At 42.7% G+C, this 23,658-nt stretch overlaps 1 protein-coding gene across 1 annotated transcript in view; it reads right to left on the bottom strand.

Moving 5' to 3' along the window:
• The window catches only part of LOC308296468 (calcium-activated potassium channel subunit alpha-1a), a gene marked incomplete at both ends in the record, with an annotated part of 305,715 nt that overhangs the window by 149,893 nt on the left and 132,164 nt on the right, over window positions 1-23,658 (bottom strand). The window contains 2 exons of the mRNA XM_080739756.1: window positions 651-762; window positions 2,122-2,215. Of these exons, the coding sequence (XP_080595882.1) occupies window positions 651-762; window positions 2,122-2,215 (206 nt within the window). The remainder of the gene's footprint in view (window positions 1-650; window positions 763-2,121; window positions 2,216-23,658) is intronic.

The raw sequence follows: 23,658 nt of genomic DNA, 5'->3' as shown, positions 1-23,658 counted from the left end.
GAGAAACATGTCCTCTTCTCCTGAGAATCAACAGCACGACTGTGAAGTGAACGCGAACGAGTGGCGCGCGTTCGCGCTCCGCGGGAGCGAACAAGCTCAGCTCTACTGTGTGTGAACTGCAGCTGCTGTCTGGCTCCATCCAACGCTATGTTTTAGCGGTACCGAGACGATTTCACAGAAATCATTACAAAACACAGTACCACAGGGAATGAATGTGAAATTATATATAAACATTTTACTTGTTGTTTTGTCTTCAAGGCATCATGTTCACCGCTACTGGCCCCAACGGGCAAGTGCTTGGTCCATTCTGCTGGCCCTGGCGGCTTTAAAAGTACATCCGGGCCACCGGGCCATTTATAATGTCGACCCCTGATTATGGCATTCAAAGGCTCGCTCTGGATAAAGAATGTCTGCTAGATGCATCAATTGTAAATGTTAAGCCTCTAAAGAGAGAGAGGGACACTGGGAAAAAAAAGAAGACGACGAAGAAGAGAAATGGGTTGGGCAGGAAGAGAGAGAATAACAACAGATGCCAAAAATGGGATAGAAGAGTGGAGGTGTGGATACGCCCTGGCAGGAGAGCGAGGGATGACGCAGGGAGGAGAGAGAGAGAGAGAGAGAGAGAGAGAGAGAGAGAGAGAGAGACTCACCGAGCCAACTCCTGTTTAGGTAGACGGACACGAAGACTGGAGGAACGGTGAAGAAATCCACCACAGAGTTTACCTCCAGCCAGAACCACAGCTTATCGTTGGCCGCAATGAACTATGGGAAGAAAACAGGGAGGACATTTACAAAATAATGCAGACAGACAGACAGACAGACAGACAGACAGACAGACAGACAGACAGACAGACAGACAGGCAGACAGACAGACAGACAGACAGACAGGCAGACAGCAGGAGGACTCCTGCGATACAGGCCTATACAGCTCTAAGAAACCAGTAGAGAAGTATTTATTATCTTTAAGATGGCCTGCCAAAATATGAGCAACAACCTTGTCAAATATAAGTTTTGGCAACATTCAGAATTCAGGTCACAGGTTTTCTGAGATATCTTTTTTGTTTTTTTCTTTCAAAGGCCACCTTGAAATATAGGTGTGTATTTTAGTTTTTTTATGTACAATTGTGATTAATGTTATTGTTCAGCCCATAATATATACAGTATATCTGCAGTTATTCAGAAATTATCATAATTCATTCCCCGGCTCCCCTGACACACACATTAACCACACACGCACACCTCATCCGTTGACTGGCTGAGTCATGTGTGCGTGTCGGATGCTGTAAGCAGCTTAAATTTATGCTTTCCTCGCACCGCCGTGTCACGCGGGCCCCCGAGAACGGACAATAATCTACTGTACAAACGCAGGACGCGTGGCATCCGCCACACGTCGTGGGCTCATGGATCCGTCGTTTTTTCGACCCCGTGCGACAACACCGCCGTACGTCTGGGGCTTTACTTTGTCTGAGTTGATTTATTCATTCATTTAGGATTCACTGCACCGGCCCTGGCTGCTGCTGCTGCTGTGGCCTGACAGCAACACCAGCAACATGATTACAATATGTCAAGGGGTTCTCAAATCTTTTTAGGACGTGACCCCCAAAATAAACTTAATTTGAACTGGGGACCCCCCACCCTGACAAGCACTTGGAAATGTCGGTATTACATTTAATGTGACTCAGTTCCACAGATAAATATTGTGAAAATAGCAGATCTACATGATATACCGTATTTTCTGGACTATAAGGCGCACCGGACTATAAGGCGCACTGTCAATGAATGGTCTATTTACGAACTGTTTTCATATATAAGGCGCACTGGACTATAAGGCGCACATAATAGACGCTACCGTTGCATTATGCATCCAACAGATGGAGCTGTGCTAAAGGGAATGTCAATGTCAATGAATGATCCATATATAAGGCGCACTGGACTATAAGGCGCACTGTAGTTTTTTGAGAAAATTAAAGGCTTTTAAGTGCGCCTTATAGTCCGGAAAATACGGGTAGATGGGCTATTTACACAATGTTGGCCTCTTGCTTACTTAATATATTTGACAGTTTGGCCGGTTTGGTATTAAAACGGTCTTGTAAGTGTGTGTGTTCTTGGCTGTACACTTACCCGCAGTCCAAAGTAGAGCAGGAAGAAGACGTTGAAGGCCATATCTATCTGTAACGTGAAGTCTTTGTAGAAGTTCTGACAGGATTCTATGGGACTGTGAAGAGAAAAACACATTCATCACAATCAGAACTCACAAGTCATCTGAAAATTCTTTGTGCCAGGGTTTTGTGTTAAAATTCAAATTTATTCAAAACACTTTCAAGATGTTTAAAAATAGCACATATACAGGCTTGTAGATATGCCATTTATTAAAAAATTATTAAGAAGTTTGGCTGGGGATCACACTGGAGCCCACCCAAGGACCCCTGGGGGTCCCCAGACCCCACTTTGAGAACCTCTGTAAAAGGATATTGTTTGCAGGTGATGTTGTATTACACCGAAAGCAACAATATTTTACTATTTTACTCCAAATATAAGGATAAGCCCAAAATAAATGATACCTATGCAATAGACAATGTACACTTCAGATTGTAGAGGCAACAACATACTGTATTTCACTTCAATGTGTTCAAAGTGTACACAGATGGTTGTAGCATAGCATAGATTAGCCTTTATTGTCCCAGAGGGATAGTTGGTTTTCAGTCTGCTCAACATGGAGCACATACTGTACATACCACTCGACAACATACAGTACAATAAGTACAACGAATCCATACTTCATAACACACAGACAACATATCAGCAAGGCGGTTTGTCTAAAGCAGGGTTTCCCAAAGTGGGTGCGATGGCACCCTAAGGTGCCCCGATGCCAGTTCAGGGGTGCCGCAGATTAATTGCAGACCGTCCACCGGCTGTCAGTCAGTCTGTCGGTCAGTCTGTCCGTCACATCACACTTTTCCCCTACTCATATCTCCGCCACCGTTGCCCCTATATCCACGCCAAACTTTGCACACACACTCCTTGGCTGCCAAACCACAACCTCCACCCCTCATTTCTTACATGCCCCTTCTTTAGCGCCACCATGAGGCAGATTCTTGCAAAACACATTTTTGGACACTGCTCCTACACATCTTGCCCTAAAATCACGCAAAGCAGTAGACAGTATGTTTCACATCCCCCTACACCCAGGAACAAATGGCATTTACAAGCCTATTTGTGTATACATGTGACCTGACGGTCGCTTATCTCCCGATTAGGGAGTCTTACTGGTTTTAGAATGTCGGGAATTCATCAATATCACTTGACTATGCATAGTAAAACATACCTGATTTGCACCTCACATGATGAGTTCTTTTTACATCAATGGCCAACTCTTCACCAAAAATAGCAGATATACTGTACAAGCTCACAACGCGTCGTGAGCTTGTAGATCGGCTATTTTTGGTGAACCTTCCCCCCAGAATAGGGATGCTGGGGTTCAAGTAGGTTAAACATCAAGTATAAAGTTATTTTCATGGATATTTCTCCTTGACACAGCCCACCATATCTCAGGTGGAAATATGTGCATATTTACATCACGTAATATGATGTACGATTCTGAAAATTAACAGTGTAATTCAGGGGTGCCGTGAATGGGGGTGCCGTGGACTCAGGGCACCTCCATTCAAGTGTTAAATACAGTAGCTCTATATTCTGATTGTACTCATTGTCTATAGAGTGTTTGTTCAGAGTGTGTAAATGGACACTCTCAGAGTTATGGGGGTCCTTGACATTTAAAAGAAAAAGCTTGAGAACCACTGTGCTACACTAAATGGAACAGAGCCTTAATTAGCATAATCGGTAGACCTTGTGAAGCAAGGAAGGCGGACACTTCCTTCAAGTAGGTCAAGTATGGCCTGGAATCAGACAAATCCGCTGGTGCAAAAGAAATTGCCCTTGGTGGATTTGGGTCTGGCCCTGCTCAATTGTGAGTCCATTTCCTCACCCCGAAGAGTTGGGTTGCCAATCAGGGCCCAGTATTGGTCTGGTCTAACCAAATGTGTCCTGAGACATTTGTTTATATAGAAGTACCAGACTCATATCCACGCAGTAATATAGTCTGGCTACGCAAGGCTAGGTCAAGTACTGTAGGCCAACACTTTCATACTTTTACTAAAGTACATTTTGAATTCCGGACTTTTACTTTTTCCACCACCACCACTGGTTATAGCTTTATCGTTCCATGTCAGGGCATGTGGGTGATCTCGGAGGCAGCACGCAAAACCCTGAGGAATGTCGTTTTCAAGGTGAATATGTCGAAAAAAGCATCAGGAGCAGCAACACATTCATGCTGACAATGTGAAGATATACTGTATAACCTCATCTCCAAAACTGTTACTTTTCAGGATCCAAATTCAAAAACGTAGCAGATCTACAAGCTTACATCTGTGGCATAAACAATGCTAACGGTACAAGAGACAAGTCGATTATCGTGCGTGTTTGTCTGTCTGTCTGTCTGTCGAGTCATGGCTCCAAGCGCAGTAAATCATATCAGCTTCTTGTACTAGCGGACCTGCTACTTTTGATACTTTTGTGTGACACTGTAGTATGATCAAGTAGGGCGTTAATTTACAAAGAAAAAACATGTTAATTTACAAAGAAAAAACACGCTATATCATAATTATGTCCACACCATTCAGCCACCGCAATTCAAAGCGGTCGTGTATATTCCCCATTGGCGTTTCCACTTCCCCGCCGTAGAGAAGGCTTAGTGCGTTCACGCGGCGAGATGACACACACAGGGGACTGTTGCTCTTTCCAATTAACAAAGTGCCGTACTGTAGCTGTAGCCTGCCGCACCTTTTACACAGAGGCAAGATGATGACAAACGAGCCATGATGCGTCCATTCTGTCACATAATCCATCTCTTAACGGTCTCACTGGTGATGATTGACCCATTATCTAACGGATGCTCTCTCCAACAAAGCGATAACAGCCGAACGCGCCAAAGCATTCTTCATACTGTGTTGTTTTCCCCCCTTCTTCCTCTCTCTTCGTGAGTAATGAAGCTAATCGCATCGTAGGATGAACATCAAATTAATATCGTCGTTGTCGGGTGGAAACCCTATATCCAAAGCGTCGTAGGATGAACATCAAATTAATATCGTCGTTGTCGGGTGGAAACCCTATGTCCAAAACCGTTCGTTTTTGTATTATCGTTTTAAAAATGATTTAAAATAAGGCGTTGTGTGCTTGTAGATCTGATATTTTCACTCATTTTGTGTGACAGCCATTTATGATGAAGCATGGCTTTACTTTACGAAAAAACATACAAATCTGAAACTTGGAGATACGAGGTTTCTGCCCGACAGTGACGATATGCATTACGGTGAGGCTGGCTGTGCCGCCACCTTAACGGTAGGGAACGAACGGCGCAGACGTAGGTACTGGCAGGTGAAATGTGCACTGGTCCGTTTTGGCAACTGAACAAACAGTGACGACGAGTTCCCATATGTTCACATCAAACCGGGGAGACCATCTGAGCACTGAGACAATATCCAAGAAGGGGGGGGGAGGTGGTAGAAAACAGTAGAATACTGTCTGCAAAATGTCAGAGAATCATCTGAGGATCATCTGAGGACAGTGAGGATCATCTAAAAATATATTGTCACGATATAGGATACATACATACAAAAAAAAAGGTTTTCATACCAAAGCACTTTTTCTTACATAGATAGCAGTAATGGTTATACAGGTACTTCTACAACTCAGGCATATGTATTAGTTTGGTTATGACAAGCTGCATAATATGGGGGTGGGGCGACATTGACGTTGTGCCACGCGCCATGCACCGTACTGAGTGTTTTCTATGAAAACATAGGCTAATATACAGTTATACTGTAGGTCTATATCAAGGCAATGATGGCGATATATTTATCAGGTCGGCTGACACTCTTAGCTCTTTTAGAATCTTAGCCTTTTTTTATCACCCCTCTGTTTGCTGAGCACTGCCTTTAACAGTTATTTCCAACCATTCTCTTCTGGACAAAGCTTGTGATTTAGGCACGGAGTGCCTAAATTCGGGGGGACGAAGATTTACTATTTTGGTTCGACTTCCCGTTGGTCCGACCACCTAACCCTAACCTCAGTAAACTAACGCTGGTGAATGCTAACCTGGTGAAATGCAAACCTGCCAACGCTGGTGAATGCTAACCTGGTGACATGCTAACCTGCCGACGCTGGTGAATGCTAAGTTGGTGAAATGCTAACCTGCCGACGCTCCACCTTAACCAAGGTGCTTTTTTGATACACTCGGACTGAACGACCTGCAAAAAAGGGAGTCCCGACCCACTACAGTGGAGGATGACATTAGCATATAGCATGACCCACTACAGTGGAGGATGACGTTAGCATATAGCATGACCCACTACAGTGGAGGATGACGTTAGCATATAGCATGACCCACTGCGGAGGATAACCTTGCTTTGTTCCAGCACTGTGATGTAGCTGTGCTCCTGATAGTTTATTCATCATGTCCAGACGAGTGGTGAGATTTCTTTACTCCGAAAATATCGTATCTACAAGCTCACAATGCCTTACAATATTTGTTTTTATCAACAAAAACGTTTTTTAAATGATAATGTAACGTAATGAAATGTAAAAATCTAAAATAATAATATACTATTTAGCAGACACTCTTAATCCAAAGCGACATAGGCCTACAATAAGCAAGGACAATACAGGCAGTGCTGTGTTCTACCTGTAACGCATGTATACGGCTGTCGTAAATAAAAAAATGAATAGCGTCTGCCCTCGTGAACCTTTCAAAGTAGCGTATTTGATAGGCATTATGCACTGGCGTATGCCCTGGCCACACGAATAGCCGCGGATCATAGATTATAGTATGCCCTCAAAAAAAGTCTAGAACACACCATTGAATACAGGGTAATATATCATAGAAATAGTAATCTCTTAGGTCAACCAAGAACCGATCATTAGTCTAACAGTAAGTAGAATGACCAAAGAAATCAATAATCTGTACATTGAAAAAACGGCCTGGCATCAGTCATATACTGACATGGCCGCCACAACAGGGAATAGAAGCCAGGTTGAAAGAAGGTGAGGCTCTTTGGCCCGTCTCCAGTGTGATTAGTGTTGGGGGCGGTTATGGATTTTAAAAGGGACTGAATCCAACGATTCCATTTGGTTAAAAGGCATTTTCTCATAAAGCCCATCAGGCTGCTGACAGAGGTTAAATTGCCCGCGACCCTTTATCTACGGAGTTAACATTGATCGGGAGCTCCAGCAGTCAATTATTTACTCGCCACTCGCATGTACATACAATTCAGTGCACACAAGCTAAGTGGCATGTTAAAGTGAGCCCTGCGATGAATCACACATGCAGCTCTGAATATACACTCTTGACTGATTAAACGCAGTGGGTGGAAGGAGTACTCGCATATGGTCTCTGTCGGGTTAGAAACCTCCCATCTACAAAACTGCTACGTTTCAGGATTTAAATCGAGCTTGCGGACATGCTACTTTCAGGGGTTCGCTCCGTTCTGATTTGTTTTGTCTCTCTGGAAAGCCTCCTATCTCCAAAGGGAGGTGGGACATAGAAAGCGGCTGGAACACAACCGCGGCTTCCGATTAGTGTGTGGTGCGGGGCGGGACAAATACACACTGTGTGTATTGGCTGGCTGATGACGTAGCTACCCTAAACTACTCTGATTCGTTGGAACAACATCCAATCAGCAACGAGGTCACCTACGTCACAACGGACGTCAACTGAATCATTTCCAGACTGTGATGCGGAGACTAAACAAAACAAATCGCGTAACGGAGCGAACAGGCTGGCACCCAGGCTAGATACTCCTGGCTATTTAAGTAAAATATTCTTAGCATCCAATGACTTAAATGTGCCGTATTTAAAAGCTCTGTTGTTTCAGCGCGACCTGACCGTCGCTACTTGACCTTAGGGAGTGTTACTTGTTTTATATATATATATAATCTTTTTCCCCAGACCTTGAGATTGTCAGCCGCACTTTATTCACGTCACGAATAATAGGGATTTATTTGTCACTTTAAAGTCATACGTACAAAGCAGCGAAAAGAGACTGAAAAAGAAAAGGACTTGGTTGTGTAATTCCCTGTGCTGCGTCTCTCAGTCTCTGTCTGAGGCTCTGAGCTCATTCTCTCTGTTTATACTGCCTCAAGAAGAACACCATGCAGTAAATACCAAAGGAGACCAGGGCAGGAAATTCACGGCGGCCACGACGGCCATGGCCGTCGTTGCCCCTCTCTTTGGCCGTGTGCCCCTCGAAAAATGACATGCTCAAACGGCCACAGTGGCCGTGGTGCCCCTGCTGTCCCATGCAGTGCCCAGCGCCCACAGCCACAGCAGTTCACAATTTCATTGAGGAATAAAGAGGAGATGAAAATGTAGAACTACAAAATAAAGACTGGGCTAAAATCTGTCTTTATTTTAGTTCACGAACAAAGACAGTACGAAATATGTCCTGTCACTCTGTGATGCGCATTACGGTCAAACACCTGCTGCTTTCTGACATGCAGCGGCAGATAGAGGCGGGACGCTCGCGAACGAATCGAGTCTTTTGAACGGCTCTTTGATATGAACGATGGGATCCGGTTCGCAGTATAGGGAGCCGTTCCTTTCTAATGAACAACAGTGGTGGGAAAAGTACAACAATGTAGAAATACTCTGCCACAAGTTGAAGTTTGGAACAAAACATTTTGGCTACTTTAGTAAAAATATCAAAGTATTGGTATCAAGTTTAAGTACTGATAGTAGCTAGAAAGTACTCATTATGCAAAATGTCCCATTTCACAATTTTCCCAATTAATAAAATCTAGGGGGGAAAAAACATTTGAAAATAGCAGATCTACAAGCTCACAGCTTGTAGATCGGCTATTTTCAAATGGCAGCTAGGCCTAGTACCTATTATTTCCGATAATGTATATAGGGTTGAAGTGATAATTATAATCAAAATCTACTAAGTAACTACAACTAGTGACTAGAATGAGCCAGTCTTTTGAACGGCTCTTTGAAAGGAACGGATCCCAGAGATCCGGCTCACTTCAAAGAGCCATAAATCCCATCTCCAGTGGCAAAGCACGCAGAGAGAGAGAGAGTTGAATGGACGCTGCTGCCGTGCTGTGCTCACTCACAGCAGTAAAAGTTACAAAACTATTAAGCGACGATGTTTATCTGTCACAGAGGCATGGAGCATGTTTGCAACATGTTCCAACGTTATCAAGCCATACGTCCAACACGCGACAAAATAAAGGAATAATAAGCCTAGAACAGGCCAGGGAACCAGATGATGATGATGTGATGGAAATAATCCCCCCGCCCAGATGTGTGGAGACTGAGAGAGAATGTGAGTGAACGGCTGTGTACACGTACCTGAACTCTAGTATTAGACAAAAAAACGAATCCATACAAAAATGTTAAATCCATGTTGGTCTACTGTTAGCCTAGCGTGTAGCAACAACAAACACAAACTCAAACGACTAGCCCGCTTGATTGCGCGCGACACTCACGTGTATGCACGTGCACTAGGGATGTGAATCTCGACCACTGACGCGATACGATACGCACCTCGATACACTGCCAGCGATACGATATAATTGCGATACATTAAAATCCTGCCGATACGATACATCACGATTTACCCCTGTTCCCGACACGATGCGATACGATTCACGATTCACCACGATTCAAGCCCAAATCCCAAAATGTACAAAACATAGCGACTAAAAATGTATGAAATTTAAATTCAAGGCAATTTATTGTTTCACTGTAGTACTAACAACCCAACATATAGTATTCTGGGAGAACACAAAGCTGCTGGCTATTGTAGAATTGTTTGATAACTAATCATATAGAAGGCCTATGTCATTATTAGTATATGTCTTCAACTGGGGGTCAGGGACCCCAATCCAGGGTTATTACAGGGGGCCTGCCAAATATTTGTATGATACAGTAGGCTATAATGCCTAGCCTACAGCGAGGGTCCCTGCTTGATCTCTGTCTGAGCTAAGGGGTCCTTGACCTGAAAAACAATAAAGTCCCTCCCTGGTTTGTATTATTATATTATATAATTATATTATATAATATTATATAATATAATATATATTATATTATATTTTATCCAGGATTATGCATTTTTTATAGCCAAAATGTTTTAAAACAGACCTACAAGCTCACTGCGCGTCGCATCCACGACGCATTGTGAGCTTGAGGGTCTGCTATTTTAGGTGCGACACCCTTGTACTGCGATGTATAAATTAGGCTTCTTTCCCAGAGCAGAACTAGCAGCAGAGAAAGTGAGAGAGTTGCTTGTATCAAACAGGAAAGTTGCAGAACAGTGACAAATACTTTGTTAAACGCAAGCAGTAGTCCTACAACACCCAGCAACATTGTTGTTGTGTGTGTGTGCGTGCAGTTAATATCAATCAATTGTCCGTCGGAGATTCGCTAAGAAACGGCTGTTGATTACATATCACTCAGCCTGTGCCACTCTGTGACAACAATCAGCGCAGCGGACTTGGATGTTATAAAGCTAAGTAGGCTACTGTACTACTAATCTTGCATCTTTTTAACCCGTGGGGCTGCTAGTTCGTCTGTGTTGATTCACTCGCATTTCGCTGCACTGTCTGTCTCCCTGGTTGCCTGCATGCAGAGCGCAGATGTTGTCCAAGTCGCAGCTCGCGTTAAAGACTGGCTTTTGGGGAGGGGGCTGAACGCTGGGCTGATGATGGTGCATTCAAGGCGCCTCGGAAACACAGGATAGAATGAAATACTATATGGAAGAACCGATACAATCGCGGAATTTACCGATCCAGTCACTCACGGTACGATCCATCACGATTTCAGCCGTCTATTGTACCGGTACACACTGAATGAACCGATTCACTCGTATCGCGGACGTTTGTATCGCGATTACGATCCGTACCGGTATATCTTCGCATCCCTAACGTGCACGCAATGCTAGCGTGTATACACGTGCTGTTTGCGTGTATGCTCGCGCGCGCGAGTGTGTGGTACATGCTTATTTACTATAGGCTACTGGACTGGTGGTTCTGCAACTTCTGCAGGTGTTGTTTAGTAATGTTAGGCTGTGGCTACTGGGTTGTGGGTTCAGTTGGATGAACTGGACATTGTCTACTAGCTGGTGTTGTCTTACTGTACTGTACTGTACTGTACTGTACTGTATGTAGTGTACTGTAATGTACTGAGATCAGTTGGTTGAACTAGACATTGGTTTATATAACCAGGACAGGTGTTCTGTGTTGTCTTGTACTGTATTCCTAAAATAGTTTTTTTCATCAAAAGGATGAGAGGAAATGTTGTGTGAAATAATTATGATTACATGGCAATCTTTGTCCAATAAAGGGGTAAAATAATTGTAATGATGACTAAAACTAGTCTAAAATGTCAACAGTTTTTGTTTGTAATTAATCTTTAAGCCAAATAAATTATGACCGTCGAGGCGTGGACTTAAAATCACTGTTTAATTGATGGCCTTCCTGCCCTGGCACTTGGCCTTTGTGCCCTCAAAAATTTGACAACACTAAAGGCCAAGTGGCCTTGCCCCTAAAATGACGAAATTCTAGGCCTGAAGGAGACACCATTATATCGCCCTCATTTTAGGCGCCTTGCTTGCAGGCGCAGACAGTTTCACAATTCATTCTTACCAGTTTATTATTGTTCACTTTTAGTTCATCCACATTAAACTCTGGCGTCCCTATTCTGGGGTGAACATTAATTGAAACGAAAATAAAACAGGCGATATACGAGCCCAGAATAACGTGCCCCGAAGCGACGCTTTGTGAGCCTGCAGATTGCCCCTGTGTTCCCTAGGGTAGGTACCCTTCCCAAAAAAAAAAACATGCAATAATCCTGGTCTCAATACTGATTCAATTTCAAAAATAGCTAAAGTAGCAGATCGCCAAGTTAGAGACACAGCGCGAGTACTTTTTTGTGACGATAGTATGATGACGTATTATGATAAAGTAGGGTTTTAATTTATGGAAATATACAGGAAGTAAATACAGTACAAGGTTGCTGCCCGAACAGCAACGATCAATTCCAACAGCAGTGTGTAAAAAACGTTGCTATACGATATGATATTTTACTGTATACTAGAAGCGGATATGATTTGCTGTATATAAAAGGACCGGTGCATGGAGCTGTGACTCGACAGACAGACACGCGCTATAATCAACTCGTCTCTTGTACCGTTAGCATTGTTTATGCCGCAGATATAAAGGTATGAATAGGCATACATACAGTAATTACGTCTATAAATAGACCTGGGCGCCCTAGTTCCACCATGTTCACAGTCACCTACTTTTCAGGGGGACCCGATGGCACTCATCGCCATGGAGACCGACGCAGGAACAAACACGTCACAGAGGCCCCACCCCGCCCCACCCCTCGCTGGATAGATTACTTCAAAAAACATATTTTCTTTCTGTAAATCAGTGGTTTTCAAACATAATCATGTCAAAGTCCCCCCCCCACTTCTGAAAAAGTTTTGAGCAGGTGCGCCCGCTGGTCTACTGGTCCAGGCGCATACCACTTAGGCATTAACAAATAGGTATGAATGCCTGGCGGCATCGCCGGTTCGATTCCCGAGCCGAACGACCTTTGCCACGTGTCACTCCCCATCTCTCCCCCCATTTCCTGTGAGTCTAATGTCCTATCAATAAAGGCATAAAAAAATGGTGTTAAATTTCATTCAAAACTATTCGAAACGTTGCAAACACTTTCAAGATTTTTCAAGAATGTTCGATAACAGCAGATGTGTAAGCTCACAGCGCTGGGAAGAAATGCCGTGCTGTGAGCTTGTAGATCAGTGTATAAATTGATAAAGTGGTTAAAATGATTTTCTGGGGAACCCACTTTGAGAACAGATCCACTGTATAGTTCTGCCAAAACGAACAATTCACTTTCATCAAAAATGTAAAACTATTAGGACTGAAGTAAAAGGTTAATATATCTACAATTACATGGCTTCTCTGTGCATTACATTGCTATGGACCGTAAGTTACTACTGTAGCCACACCCATCCACACGTAGGAAGTGCTACCCATTTATTACATAATCGTCTAATGGTAATTATTTTTGCATAATCATCGGTCTACATGTAAAAACATTTTCATACGTTTTCAAACTATGGGAACCACCTGGAACCTCCGCAAGGACATCTAGGTGGCCCATGGAACCAATGTAGAGTGACGGTTTCTTTATAGATGCAATGTTATCTCCAATGACGTGTTGTGAGCTTTTAGAGCTATACTTACTATAAAACACCTGTTATAAGTGTTAACCTATAGTCATATTCATAAGATTTCATAGATAGAATTCACAAGCAGAGAGTAAAAATGTACTTTTAAATTGAACGGTAATGAAAATTTTACCCATCATTTTTAAAATGGACGATTTACTTTTTGGGCAAGTGGGCAAGACCTGTGGGCAAGTGGGCAAGACCTGTGGGCAAGTAGAACATGACCTGTAACGGAGTGTTCTTTTGGACGTACAAGGTTTCCAGCAGGCAGGACAGCGGCCCACATAAAGACAAAGGGGTTGAAATCCCCCGGTTCCAGTGTCACTTCACACACTGCCAGGATCACATGGGATCCCCACAGAGCACATGCTTCCCAGTGTCCAGCATGCAGAAAATAGATCTGCCAGCCTCAGCTCTCATTACGCCTTAAGCCCTGGGCATGACCTGGAGTTACACTGAGAGAGAGAGACACTGAGAGAGAGAGATAGATAGAGAGAGAGAGAGAGAGAGAGAGAGAGAGAGAGAGAGAGACAGAGAGACATGGAGAGAGGGAGATGGAGAGAGACTGAGAGAGATGGAGAGAGGCAGAGAGAGATGGAGAGAGGCAGAGAGAGAGAGAGAGAGAGATTCCCAAAGGTTTTGGGGAGCATTTGTCTTCTCTTTCCAGGGTCACATATAGAACACATTTATATAGAACACAGGGATGGTTCTAAGTCACATATAGATGGTTCTATGTCACATATAGATGGTTCTAAGTCACATATAGATGGTTATAGGACACATATAGATGGTTCTAAGTCACATATAGATGGTTCTAGGACACATAGGGGCCTTTTCCACCAAAATAACCTTTGTTCAAGAACAAGTGCCATTCAACTTTCTTGGAACCATGGTTCGTTCTTGCGAAATGGCCGCGAACCGGCTTGCATTTCCACCAGATTGAACCAGAGGAACCAAGGATTTTGTGGTTCTGGAACCAACTCTGTTCTCGGTGGAAAAGCTCACCTCTGGTTCATCCCATAGGCAGGAGAAAGAACTCCAACCGGTTCCTCGCCGGTCGAAAAGCACCCATATAGAAGACAGGGATTGTTCTAAGTCACATATAGAACACAGTCACATATAGAACACAGGGATGGTTCTAAGTCACATATAGAACACAGTCACATATAGAACACAGTCACATATAGAACACAGTCACATATAGAACACAGTCACATATAGAACACAGGGATGGTTCTAAGTCACATATAGAACACAGGGATGGTTCTAAGTCACATATAGAACACAGGGATGGTTCTAAGTCACATATAGAACACAGGGATGGTTCTAAGTCACATATAGAACACAGGGATGGTTCTAAGTCACATATAGAACACAGGGATGGTTCTAAGTCACATATAGAACACAGGGATGGTTCTAGGTCACATATAGAACACAGGGATGGTTCTAAGTCACATATAGAACACAGGGATGGTTCTAAATTACACATATAGAACACAGGGATGGTTCTAAGTCACATATACGGGTAGAACACAGGGATGGTTCTAAGTCACATATAGAACACAGGGATGGTTCTAAGTCACATATAGAACACAGGGATGGTTCTAAGTCACATATAGAACACAGGGATGGTTCTAAGTCACATATAGAACATAGAGATGGTTCTAAGTCACATATAGCATCCCTATAGAACACATATATAGAATAGCATCCCTATAGAACACACATATAGAACACAGGGATGGTTCTAAGTCACATATACGGGTAGAACACAGGGATGGTTCTAAGTCACATATAGAACACAGGGATGGTTCTAGGTCACATATAGAACACAGGGATGGTTCTAAGTCACATATAGAACACAGGGATGGTTCTAAGTCACATATAGAACATAGAGATGGTTCTAGGTCACATATAGAACACAGGGATGGTTCTAGGTCACATATAGAACACAGGGATGGTTCTAAGTCACATATAGAACACAGGGATGGTTCTAAGTCACATATAGAACACAGGGATGGTTCTAAGTCACATATAGAACACAGGGATGTTTCTAGGTCACATATAGAACACAGGGATGGTTCTAGGTCACATATAGAACACAGGGATGGTTCTAGGTCACATGTAGATGGTTCTAGGTCACATATAGAACACAGGGATGGTTCTAGGTCACATATAGAACACAGGGATGGTTCTAAGTCACATATAGAACACAGGGATGGTTCTAAGTCACATATAGAACACAGGGATGGTTCTAGGTCAGATGAAAATTGCCTGGAGATTCAGGGGCTTCAACGTGGAACTGTGCTCATCCTGATTGAGTTGCACAGACAGAGGCTGCCATGTACTGGATGAAACACTCTCTCTGCACACGCACGCACGCACGCACGCACGCACGCACGCACGCACGCACGCACACACGCACACACGCACACACGCACACACACACACACACACACACACACACACACACACACGCACGCCAGAGGAGACACTGGGGTGTATGGAGGTATTTTTGGACACTAAATGCTTCCTCACATGAACCCCCTCCCCTGTAGACGATGTGCTTCTGGACAAAAAGCATCTGGGAAGATAAAAATCATCCTTTCACAAGGGTAAAGAGAGTAGTGATGATGTCTTATAAATAGTCTCTCTCTCTCTCTCTCTCTCTCTCTCTCTCTCTCTCTCTCTCTCTCTCTCTCTCTCTCTCTCTCTCTCTCTCTCTCTCTCTCTCTCTCTCTCTCTCTCTCTCTCTCGTGAGAACATCATTTTAGGACGGCATTGAAAATGGCAGAAGAATAGCAGTTCTACAAATTGACCTGTTTTCCATTGCGTTATCAAATAGAAAACTCTAATACCCCAACCAGGTATTTTCAAATGGTCGAAATGTATATAGGGCTGAAGTGGTTAATCTAGGCTATGTTTTGTAATAATAAACAAAATCTAATAATCTACAAAGTAACTAGTACCTAATGAAGTGATAATATTTGCCTCCGAGAGATGTAGTGGAGTAGAAGTAAAAGCACCCAAAATGTTACATACTCAAGTAAAGTAAAAACACCTCAAAATTGTACTTAAGTACAGTGCTTGAGTAGATGTACTTTACAGCACTGCCCTAGACGTCAGCCTGTGTATGACCTTGTTCCATCTCCTGGAGCAAGAGCAAGGTTGGTTGACCAGGAGATAACAACAACAAACTGCTCCCTGCTCTGTATCACTTCTTCTCAAACTGGGCTCTTTGTTGGGGTCCCCAGGGGGTCCCCAGGGGGTCCCCAGCAAAATATGGATTCAAAATCTGTTCAGCCCCTTTAACCCTGTAGACCAGTGGTTCCCAAACTTTTTAGCTCAAAAGCTTGCAGATCGGCTATTTTCACTACTTCTTAAACATTTGTGTTCTAATTTATGGATTTTTCTTTGATTTCTTCATGAAATTACTGAAAAAAATTACTGAATTTATTTTTTTTTAAACATGAAAATAATAGCTTTTTGGGGGATTTTTTTTTTATGTTTTAATAATAATAATTAATAAACAAAATGTAGGAAAGAAAAAACTAAAGAGACCCATAAAAATCTGTCTGCGACCCAAAAATGGGTCCCGCCTGCTGTAGGCTATAGATCAGCCGTATGAAAATAGCAGCGTGGCGCATCAGGACGTGTTGTGAGCTTGCAACGTTGTTTGGTAAATTTTATTTCTCACATCTTGTGGAGACCTAAAATAGTGTTCAGCCAACCACCACTAGGAGGGGCTGCAGCCCCGTCGGCCCCATAGTTCCCACGCTACTGTGTGTTTGTGTGTGCATGTTTGTGTGTGTGTGTGACTTCCCCATAGAAGCAGTTTGTGAATGTGACTGCAGGCAGTAGGGTAGGGATGGGGTCGTTCTGTCGGGGGAGAAAAGCAGGCCAGGTTGGCACAGCAGTGATTGATTCAGGTCACGGCACCATTACTAAAATAAGAGTGAGGGGCGTGCACGTGCGGGTGCAAGGCCAATACACAAATAAAACCTCCCTTGTCGTGCAGGGGAGCTAAAAATACCCCCCCTCTTTCCATTTATATTCCCCAATAAGCAGTCTGAACACGGGTCATTCGCGGAACGATACCACAAACACTTACATTGCACTCTCTCCCCAAAATGTGACGGTACAGTGGAAATAACATACTGTAGCTCGTAACTATTTTTTAAATGTATATTCTTCAAATGCTTTTTTCGTAAATTTGTTTTTATAGCGTCATTGTTGAAATGTGTTATACAAATAAATCATAATGACCCCAAGACGTTTCCTACGTTGGGGAATTGTACTCCTTTTGTGGAGGTTTTATCTTTATGGTACTTCCCAACCTGCCACCAGTAGGACGTGAGGGTTTTGCGAGTGGTCCCCCAAATGATTGTCAGATTAAGATACTCATCACCATATTCTACCCTTTTGTGTTTTTTTTCTCATAAATTTAACGCCCTACTTTATCATATTACAGCGTCATACAAAATGATCAAGAGTAACAGATCTACGAGCTCGAAAACGCGGTGCAACACGCTTCGAGCTTGTACAATCCTGCAAACTTTGGAAGCCAATGTAAGCCAATTGGGATGGAATATCGGACAGATCAGTCTTGATCACATGACTATAGAGATACTATGTACCGATTTGTGTGATTTCTGGAGCAAATCTGAAGTAATATCAAAAAATGTGTTCGCCTCCTGGTGGCGCTATAAAAAGCAGATGTGAAAAATGCAGGGCAACGTTTTTTCTTGGCCCTCATAGTGTGCATACAAAGTTGTATACTGATCGGTGGAGTTATTGGTAAAAATGAATCGGCCTGTTATAGCGCCACTATGAGACTGATTTGAAGAAATTTAAGTGTCATTTCTTCCTTGACCTAGTGGGAATGTGCATTCAACATTTGAGGCATTTTGTTCAAAAGGGAGCACTCTTGCAAACGTTTGAAGCCAATCGGATATAGCAAATCATGATGGAATATGAAAAATCTGAAATACCCGTTTCGTTTAATGACTACAGAGATACTGTGTAACGATTTGCGCAATTTTTGGACAATAGCTGTACGAGTACTGTCCAAAAAAGTTGTTTTGCACAAATCTGCCTCCTGGTGGCACTACAACAGGCCCATGCAAAAATTGGGAGCAGAGTTTCTGCTCTGGCACCCAGGGAGTGTGCGTGCAGAGTTTCGCTGCATTGTGCCAATGGTGCCAGAGATTAGCTGTCCACAGACGGAAGGACACGCATGCACTCACAGACGCACGCACGGACCGACGGACAGGGGCGAAAACATAGTCTCGGCCATGCCTTTCCGCCTGGTGGAGACAAAAAAGGTGAACAGATGTACGGCATGAATCAGTTTTGTACAAGTATCATTTTTGGAAGAGAAAAAAAATTACCTGAAAAAATTCCTTGTTGCATAAGCTACAGCGTTAGCACAACCAGAACGAAAACACTTCACATCATTTCTTCCTTTCAACAAAACAATTAAGAGATAAAAAGCTGTGGTTATTTGCCGCTGTGCAGCAGGCAAAGCTGGCATTCCTTATCAGAAAACCGATTAAGGTTTTCGAAAGCCAGTGGACGTCTAAGCTGGCATGTTCTATCCGTCTTTTAGCTCAAGCGGTCATTGCTTTTAAGATTGCCTCTCAAATATCACAGCCAAGCACAATTTGTTATGCCCTGCAACTGATAAGGAGCCGTTGTTTTCTCAGTGTGGCATTCAAGGAACAACACAAACATGCAGCTCATGTTCTCCGTACAATTCATATTCGGGCCGATTACATTTAGCACAAAGTCATCAGGTGGATTTCTCCCAAGTCGAATAAACAAAAGACCATTTGAATGCAAGGAACGTCTTGTCATTTTGTGATGAGATGCCAGTGTGCCAGGAAAGAAAATCCTGCCCTACTACAGTGAGGCGGCAATAGCATCTGGCCGGGCAAATTATTTTGCAAATAATGTGCAATATCTGACTGTCCCACTGTCGCTATGTCCAAATTGAGAATCAACCACTGGCGGAAAAAGTATTTATTAAAAGTACTAATTTGCCAAAAACCTTTTCCAATGTATAATATTTTTGACAATAGTAGAAATGTTAGATTTTCTGTTTTACACACCATTATAATGTTCTCATTTTGTTCATACTGAATGTCGGTCTCCAGGTTTTCTTCAGAATATGTATGACACTGATTTACTATGACACTATGGCACGTTAAGAATCCACTAATACTAGTGGTTTCATTTGCAAAGACCCCCATCAGAGTGTACAAATGGAACCAAGTAAGGGTTACGATTTGGTTCCATTTCTACTCTCAGTTATGATAGTTATGATAACGTGATATTTATTAGGTAACATGTCCTTAGGTCGAACTCCCTTTGGTCCGAACACCTAAACCTAACCGTAACCTCAGTAAAACTATGCCTAAACCTAACCCTAACCTCAGTCGACCCAACGGGAGTTCGACCTATGGGGCAGTCCTCATTTATTATTGGATATGAGATGGTCTTTCCCAAGTTCTAGTTCTTAAATCAGCCATTGATGTTGTTCTGGCCCACTAATGAAAAAATCTAATGAAAAAAAAAGCCAAACTTAACCCTAACCCAGTAACTGCCGACCACTTCCCTACCGATGACTGTTTACCAATTCAGGGCAAATCAAAGAAAAAAGTGTTTTCTCACGTACTGTATATCCTGCTGTCAGGGAATCGAGTGAAGTGCATTGATCTTCAAATGAAGGCTACAGTATACGGTAGCTCGAGTATGTTTCACGTGGCGGCATGGGGATAAGCTTTTTAATTGTTCTTGAAAACGTATGAAAGATTCATGTATAGTAAAAACTAGGGATTAAACATGTATTTGATGACTTGCCAACATCAGTTAAGTTCTTTTTTCAGTCAGGCTTTCATTGGTGCACGGCTAAATAATGGAAATAAATTTACCTTGAGGATTAAAAACCTACAGAAGGATTTGAGAAAGCAGTACGGTAGTGCCAGCTGGCATCAAAGCTAGGCTATATATTACTGGTCTAATGTTGGTGTGCGCGTCAAAACATACAGCCCCATTATTTTCAATGAACTAACTCACCCGTGCCTGCGCGTGTCTGACGCCTCACCTGCCGCGCCGATACGCCGCTGTTCTATTTCACCGGGTGAAATGGCTGCGCCGTGCGGTAGCACGCTGCATCCAGTTTATGTTACCGCGTGGCACTTCACGTGCGTCAATACTGCATCCGGCGTGTGTTCCCCTTTAGTCAAGTTTTGAGGTATTTTTACTTGACTATTTTTACAATTTCCAATTGTCAGTTACAGTACTTTTACTTCTACTCCATTGCATCTCAGAGGCAAATATACTTTTACTCCACTACAATTATTTGAAAGAAAACATACATTAAACACTTCAGCCCTGGCCATTTGAAAATAGCAGATGTAGATTTATTATGCCATTTTCTACAAATATTTTATAGATTTTATTTCAAAAGATATTTTATACATTTGAAAACTTGTGAAATGGGACATGTGAAATGGGACATTCTAATGAGCACTTCTACTTTTGCAGGTATTCTGATACCAACACTTTTGTACTTTCACTCAAGTACATTTTACTTGGAACAGAGCATTTCCACATGGCAGTACAGTATTGATACTTTTATTTAACCCTAACCCGATAAAGAATGTGAAGACTTCTTCCATCACTGCTTCCCACCAATGCAAGTCATTTAGAGTTGCCCTGAAAGGGAGAGGCCTCCATATAAGCTGTCCTTCATCACTATAAAAGGCTGCCAAGCGTGTCTGACTGCTGATGGCTCTGCTCAGCCATATTTCTCACCTTACCCCATGAATTAGTCATTAAGCATTAGTCATCGTTTCTTTTCTTTCTTTTTTTTTCACCACCACTGTCATTGAGCACGCTCCAATGATAGAGTTACAGACACACTGGCCACAGTGAATAAGATCTCAAACACGCAGCCTCTTTGGCAACGAAGACCTAACCTAACCTTTTTCGGTTTGTTTGTGTGTGCGCTCGTGCGCGCTCGTGAGCGCGCCCGCGAGTGTGTGTGTGTGTGTGTGTGTGTGTGTGTGTGTGTGTGTGTGTGTGTGTGTGTGTGTGTGTGTGTGTGTGTGTGTGTGTGTGCGTGTGTGTGTGCGCGCGCGCACGCACGTGACAGAGTTTAAAGATAAAATACATCGATGTTAGGGGTGCAATGTTTTACAAAATTCACGGTTCCATTCGATATTTTCGTGTCAAGGTTCAATACTTTTTCGATACAAAAAATAAACAGAAATGCCCTTGATTTATAATTTATTTTTAATAACTACATGTTTTTTTGTTTTAACTTTGAACAATACGGTACCCAACCTCTAGGTAAGTGGGCTCTGCGGACCCCTAGGGGTCCTTGAGGGGGTTCCAGGGGAATGTGGATGTGGAGTGGTATTGTATTGTATGGTACAGGGTCATTCGGTTCGGTACACCCTCGTATTGAACGGTTTGATTTCGGTTCATGTACAGTATTGTTGCACCCTTAATCGATATGTATATTCATATGTGTTTGTATGTATGTATGTATTTATGTATGTATGAATGTATGCATAGAGAGACAGACAGACAGACAGGCAGAGGTAGCTTGATATATAACGATGGCAATACAGACAGACAGAGTTAGATGCACAGTCACAGTGTGAGAGCTGGAGCGAGCTGGTATAAAGTGGAGCAAGGAAACAGGGCATCCCTCTTTCTCTCTGCAGCACAGAGACAGCGGCGTGGTGTGTGCCGTCCTACATTCCTGCTTTGTTTCACTGGCGGGCACAGTGGCCAGCAGAGAGAGAGAGAGAGAGAGAGAGAGAGAGAGAGAGAGAGAGAGAGAGGGATGAGGTATTAACAGACTGGGATGTGGGTGGCAGAGGACGCTGTGCTGTGCTGTGTTGCCAGATTTTGCAACAACAACAAAAAAGCAGCCAGGTCTTCGAAAACAAGCCCAAAAGAAGCAACCAGGCTATACAATTTGAACCTATGCATACTGTATATACAACGGCTATTTGAAAAACTAGAAAAATATTGTTCCTTCGAAACAATTGTGGGCTCGCTTCAAGCCAGAAAACAATGGCTATAAAAGCACAAAATGTCAAGATCGCAGGCAGTGCTCTCTTTGACGTTACTGACATCAAAGATTGGTACATTTTGTTCCAAAAATGTGTTATGCAAAAGTGGTGGCGCTGGTGGCGCTATAACAGGCCAATGTGAGAAGGTTGGTATCTGTTCCTTGACCTATTGGGAATGTGCTTGCAAGATTTCACGCACATCCCAGGCTGTGTTCATGATTTGAGGTGTTTTTGGCTTTGGACACTTTATCGCTGCTTGCAGCTATATTTATTATTATTATTTTATATTTTTTTTGTGTGCACTTCATAGGCATGTTAGATAAAGGTCCTTAGATTGCGTGTAGAATGTTTCATGCAAATTGCAAAAAAAATCCTAGAATAAAAACGGGTTTAAGCGTTTTACAAACTGCTCAAAATTATATAGCGCCCCCCTTTGGCCATTTGGGGTAAGATTGGTTTCAGTGATATTTGAACTAACCCTCTACACTATTTTGTCATGAAAATGTGACTTTGCTTGTATGTTTTAGAGGCAGAAGAATAATTTGCATAAAAATGCAATATTGTTTGAATTATTTAAAAAAGCATGTTTCAATGTTAAAGAAATCCGATCTGACAGATCTTTAGATATCGGTCCAAAGTTCACGTAAAAAAAGTTTTGTGCACGTGACGCGAAAATTCCAGAATAAAAGCGGGTTTACGCGTTTTACAAACTGCTCAAAATGGCGGAAAATCGAAGGGCGGAGCTTACTTAACAACGACACAGATGTCTTCCGCTTGAGTCAAAGCACGCGTGTAACAAGTTGCATGTCTTCAAACGAAACGAGTCATGACTTATGCCCGTTTGAAGTTTGAATTTTCAGACGCTTCGTATAGCGCCCCCCTTTGGCCGATTGGAATAAAATTGGTTTCAGTGATACTTTGACTAACCCTCCACATCTTTGCCAAATGCCATGAACGTGTAACTTTGCATGTATGATTTAGAGGCCGAAGAATAATTTGCATAAAACCGCAATATATATTGAATTATTAAAAAATCATTATTTAACGTACAAACTTCTCACCACATAGCCTGTGTAGATATAGGTTCAAAGTTCATGTGAAAAAGGTTTTGTGCACTTGACGCGAAAATCCCAGGAGGAGATAGATTTTTACTGTTTTTCATATAATTCCGAATTGTGGGAGACCTAAAGGTCAGAGGTCAAAAGTTAGAGGGTAAAAGTTGTTCGGCATGAGGAGACGCATAAGTGTATACAGGTTTCATTGCTGTATGTATA

This window comes from Nannobrachium achirus, assembly GCF_963921795.1.
Source record: "Nannobrachium achirus genome assembly, chromosome: 13".
Lineage (NCBI taxonomy): Eukaryota > Metazoa > Chordata > Actinopteri > Myctophiformes > Myctophidae > Nannobrachium > Nannobrachium achirus.
Note: the sequence above shows the minus strand (reverse complement) of the source record. Positions and strands in the feature narration are given on the sequence as shown.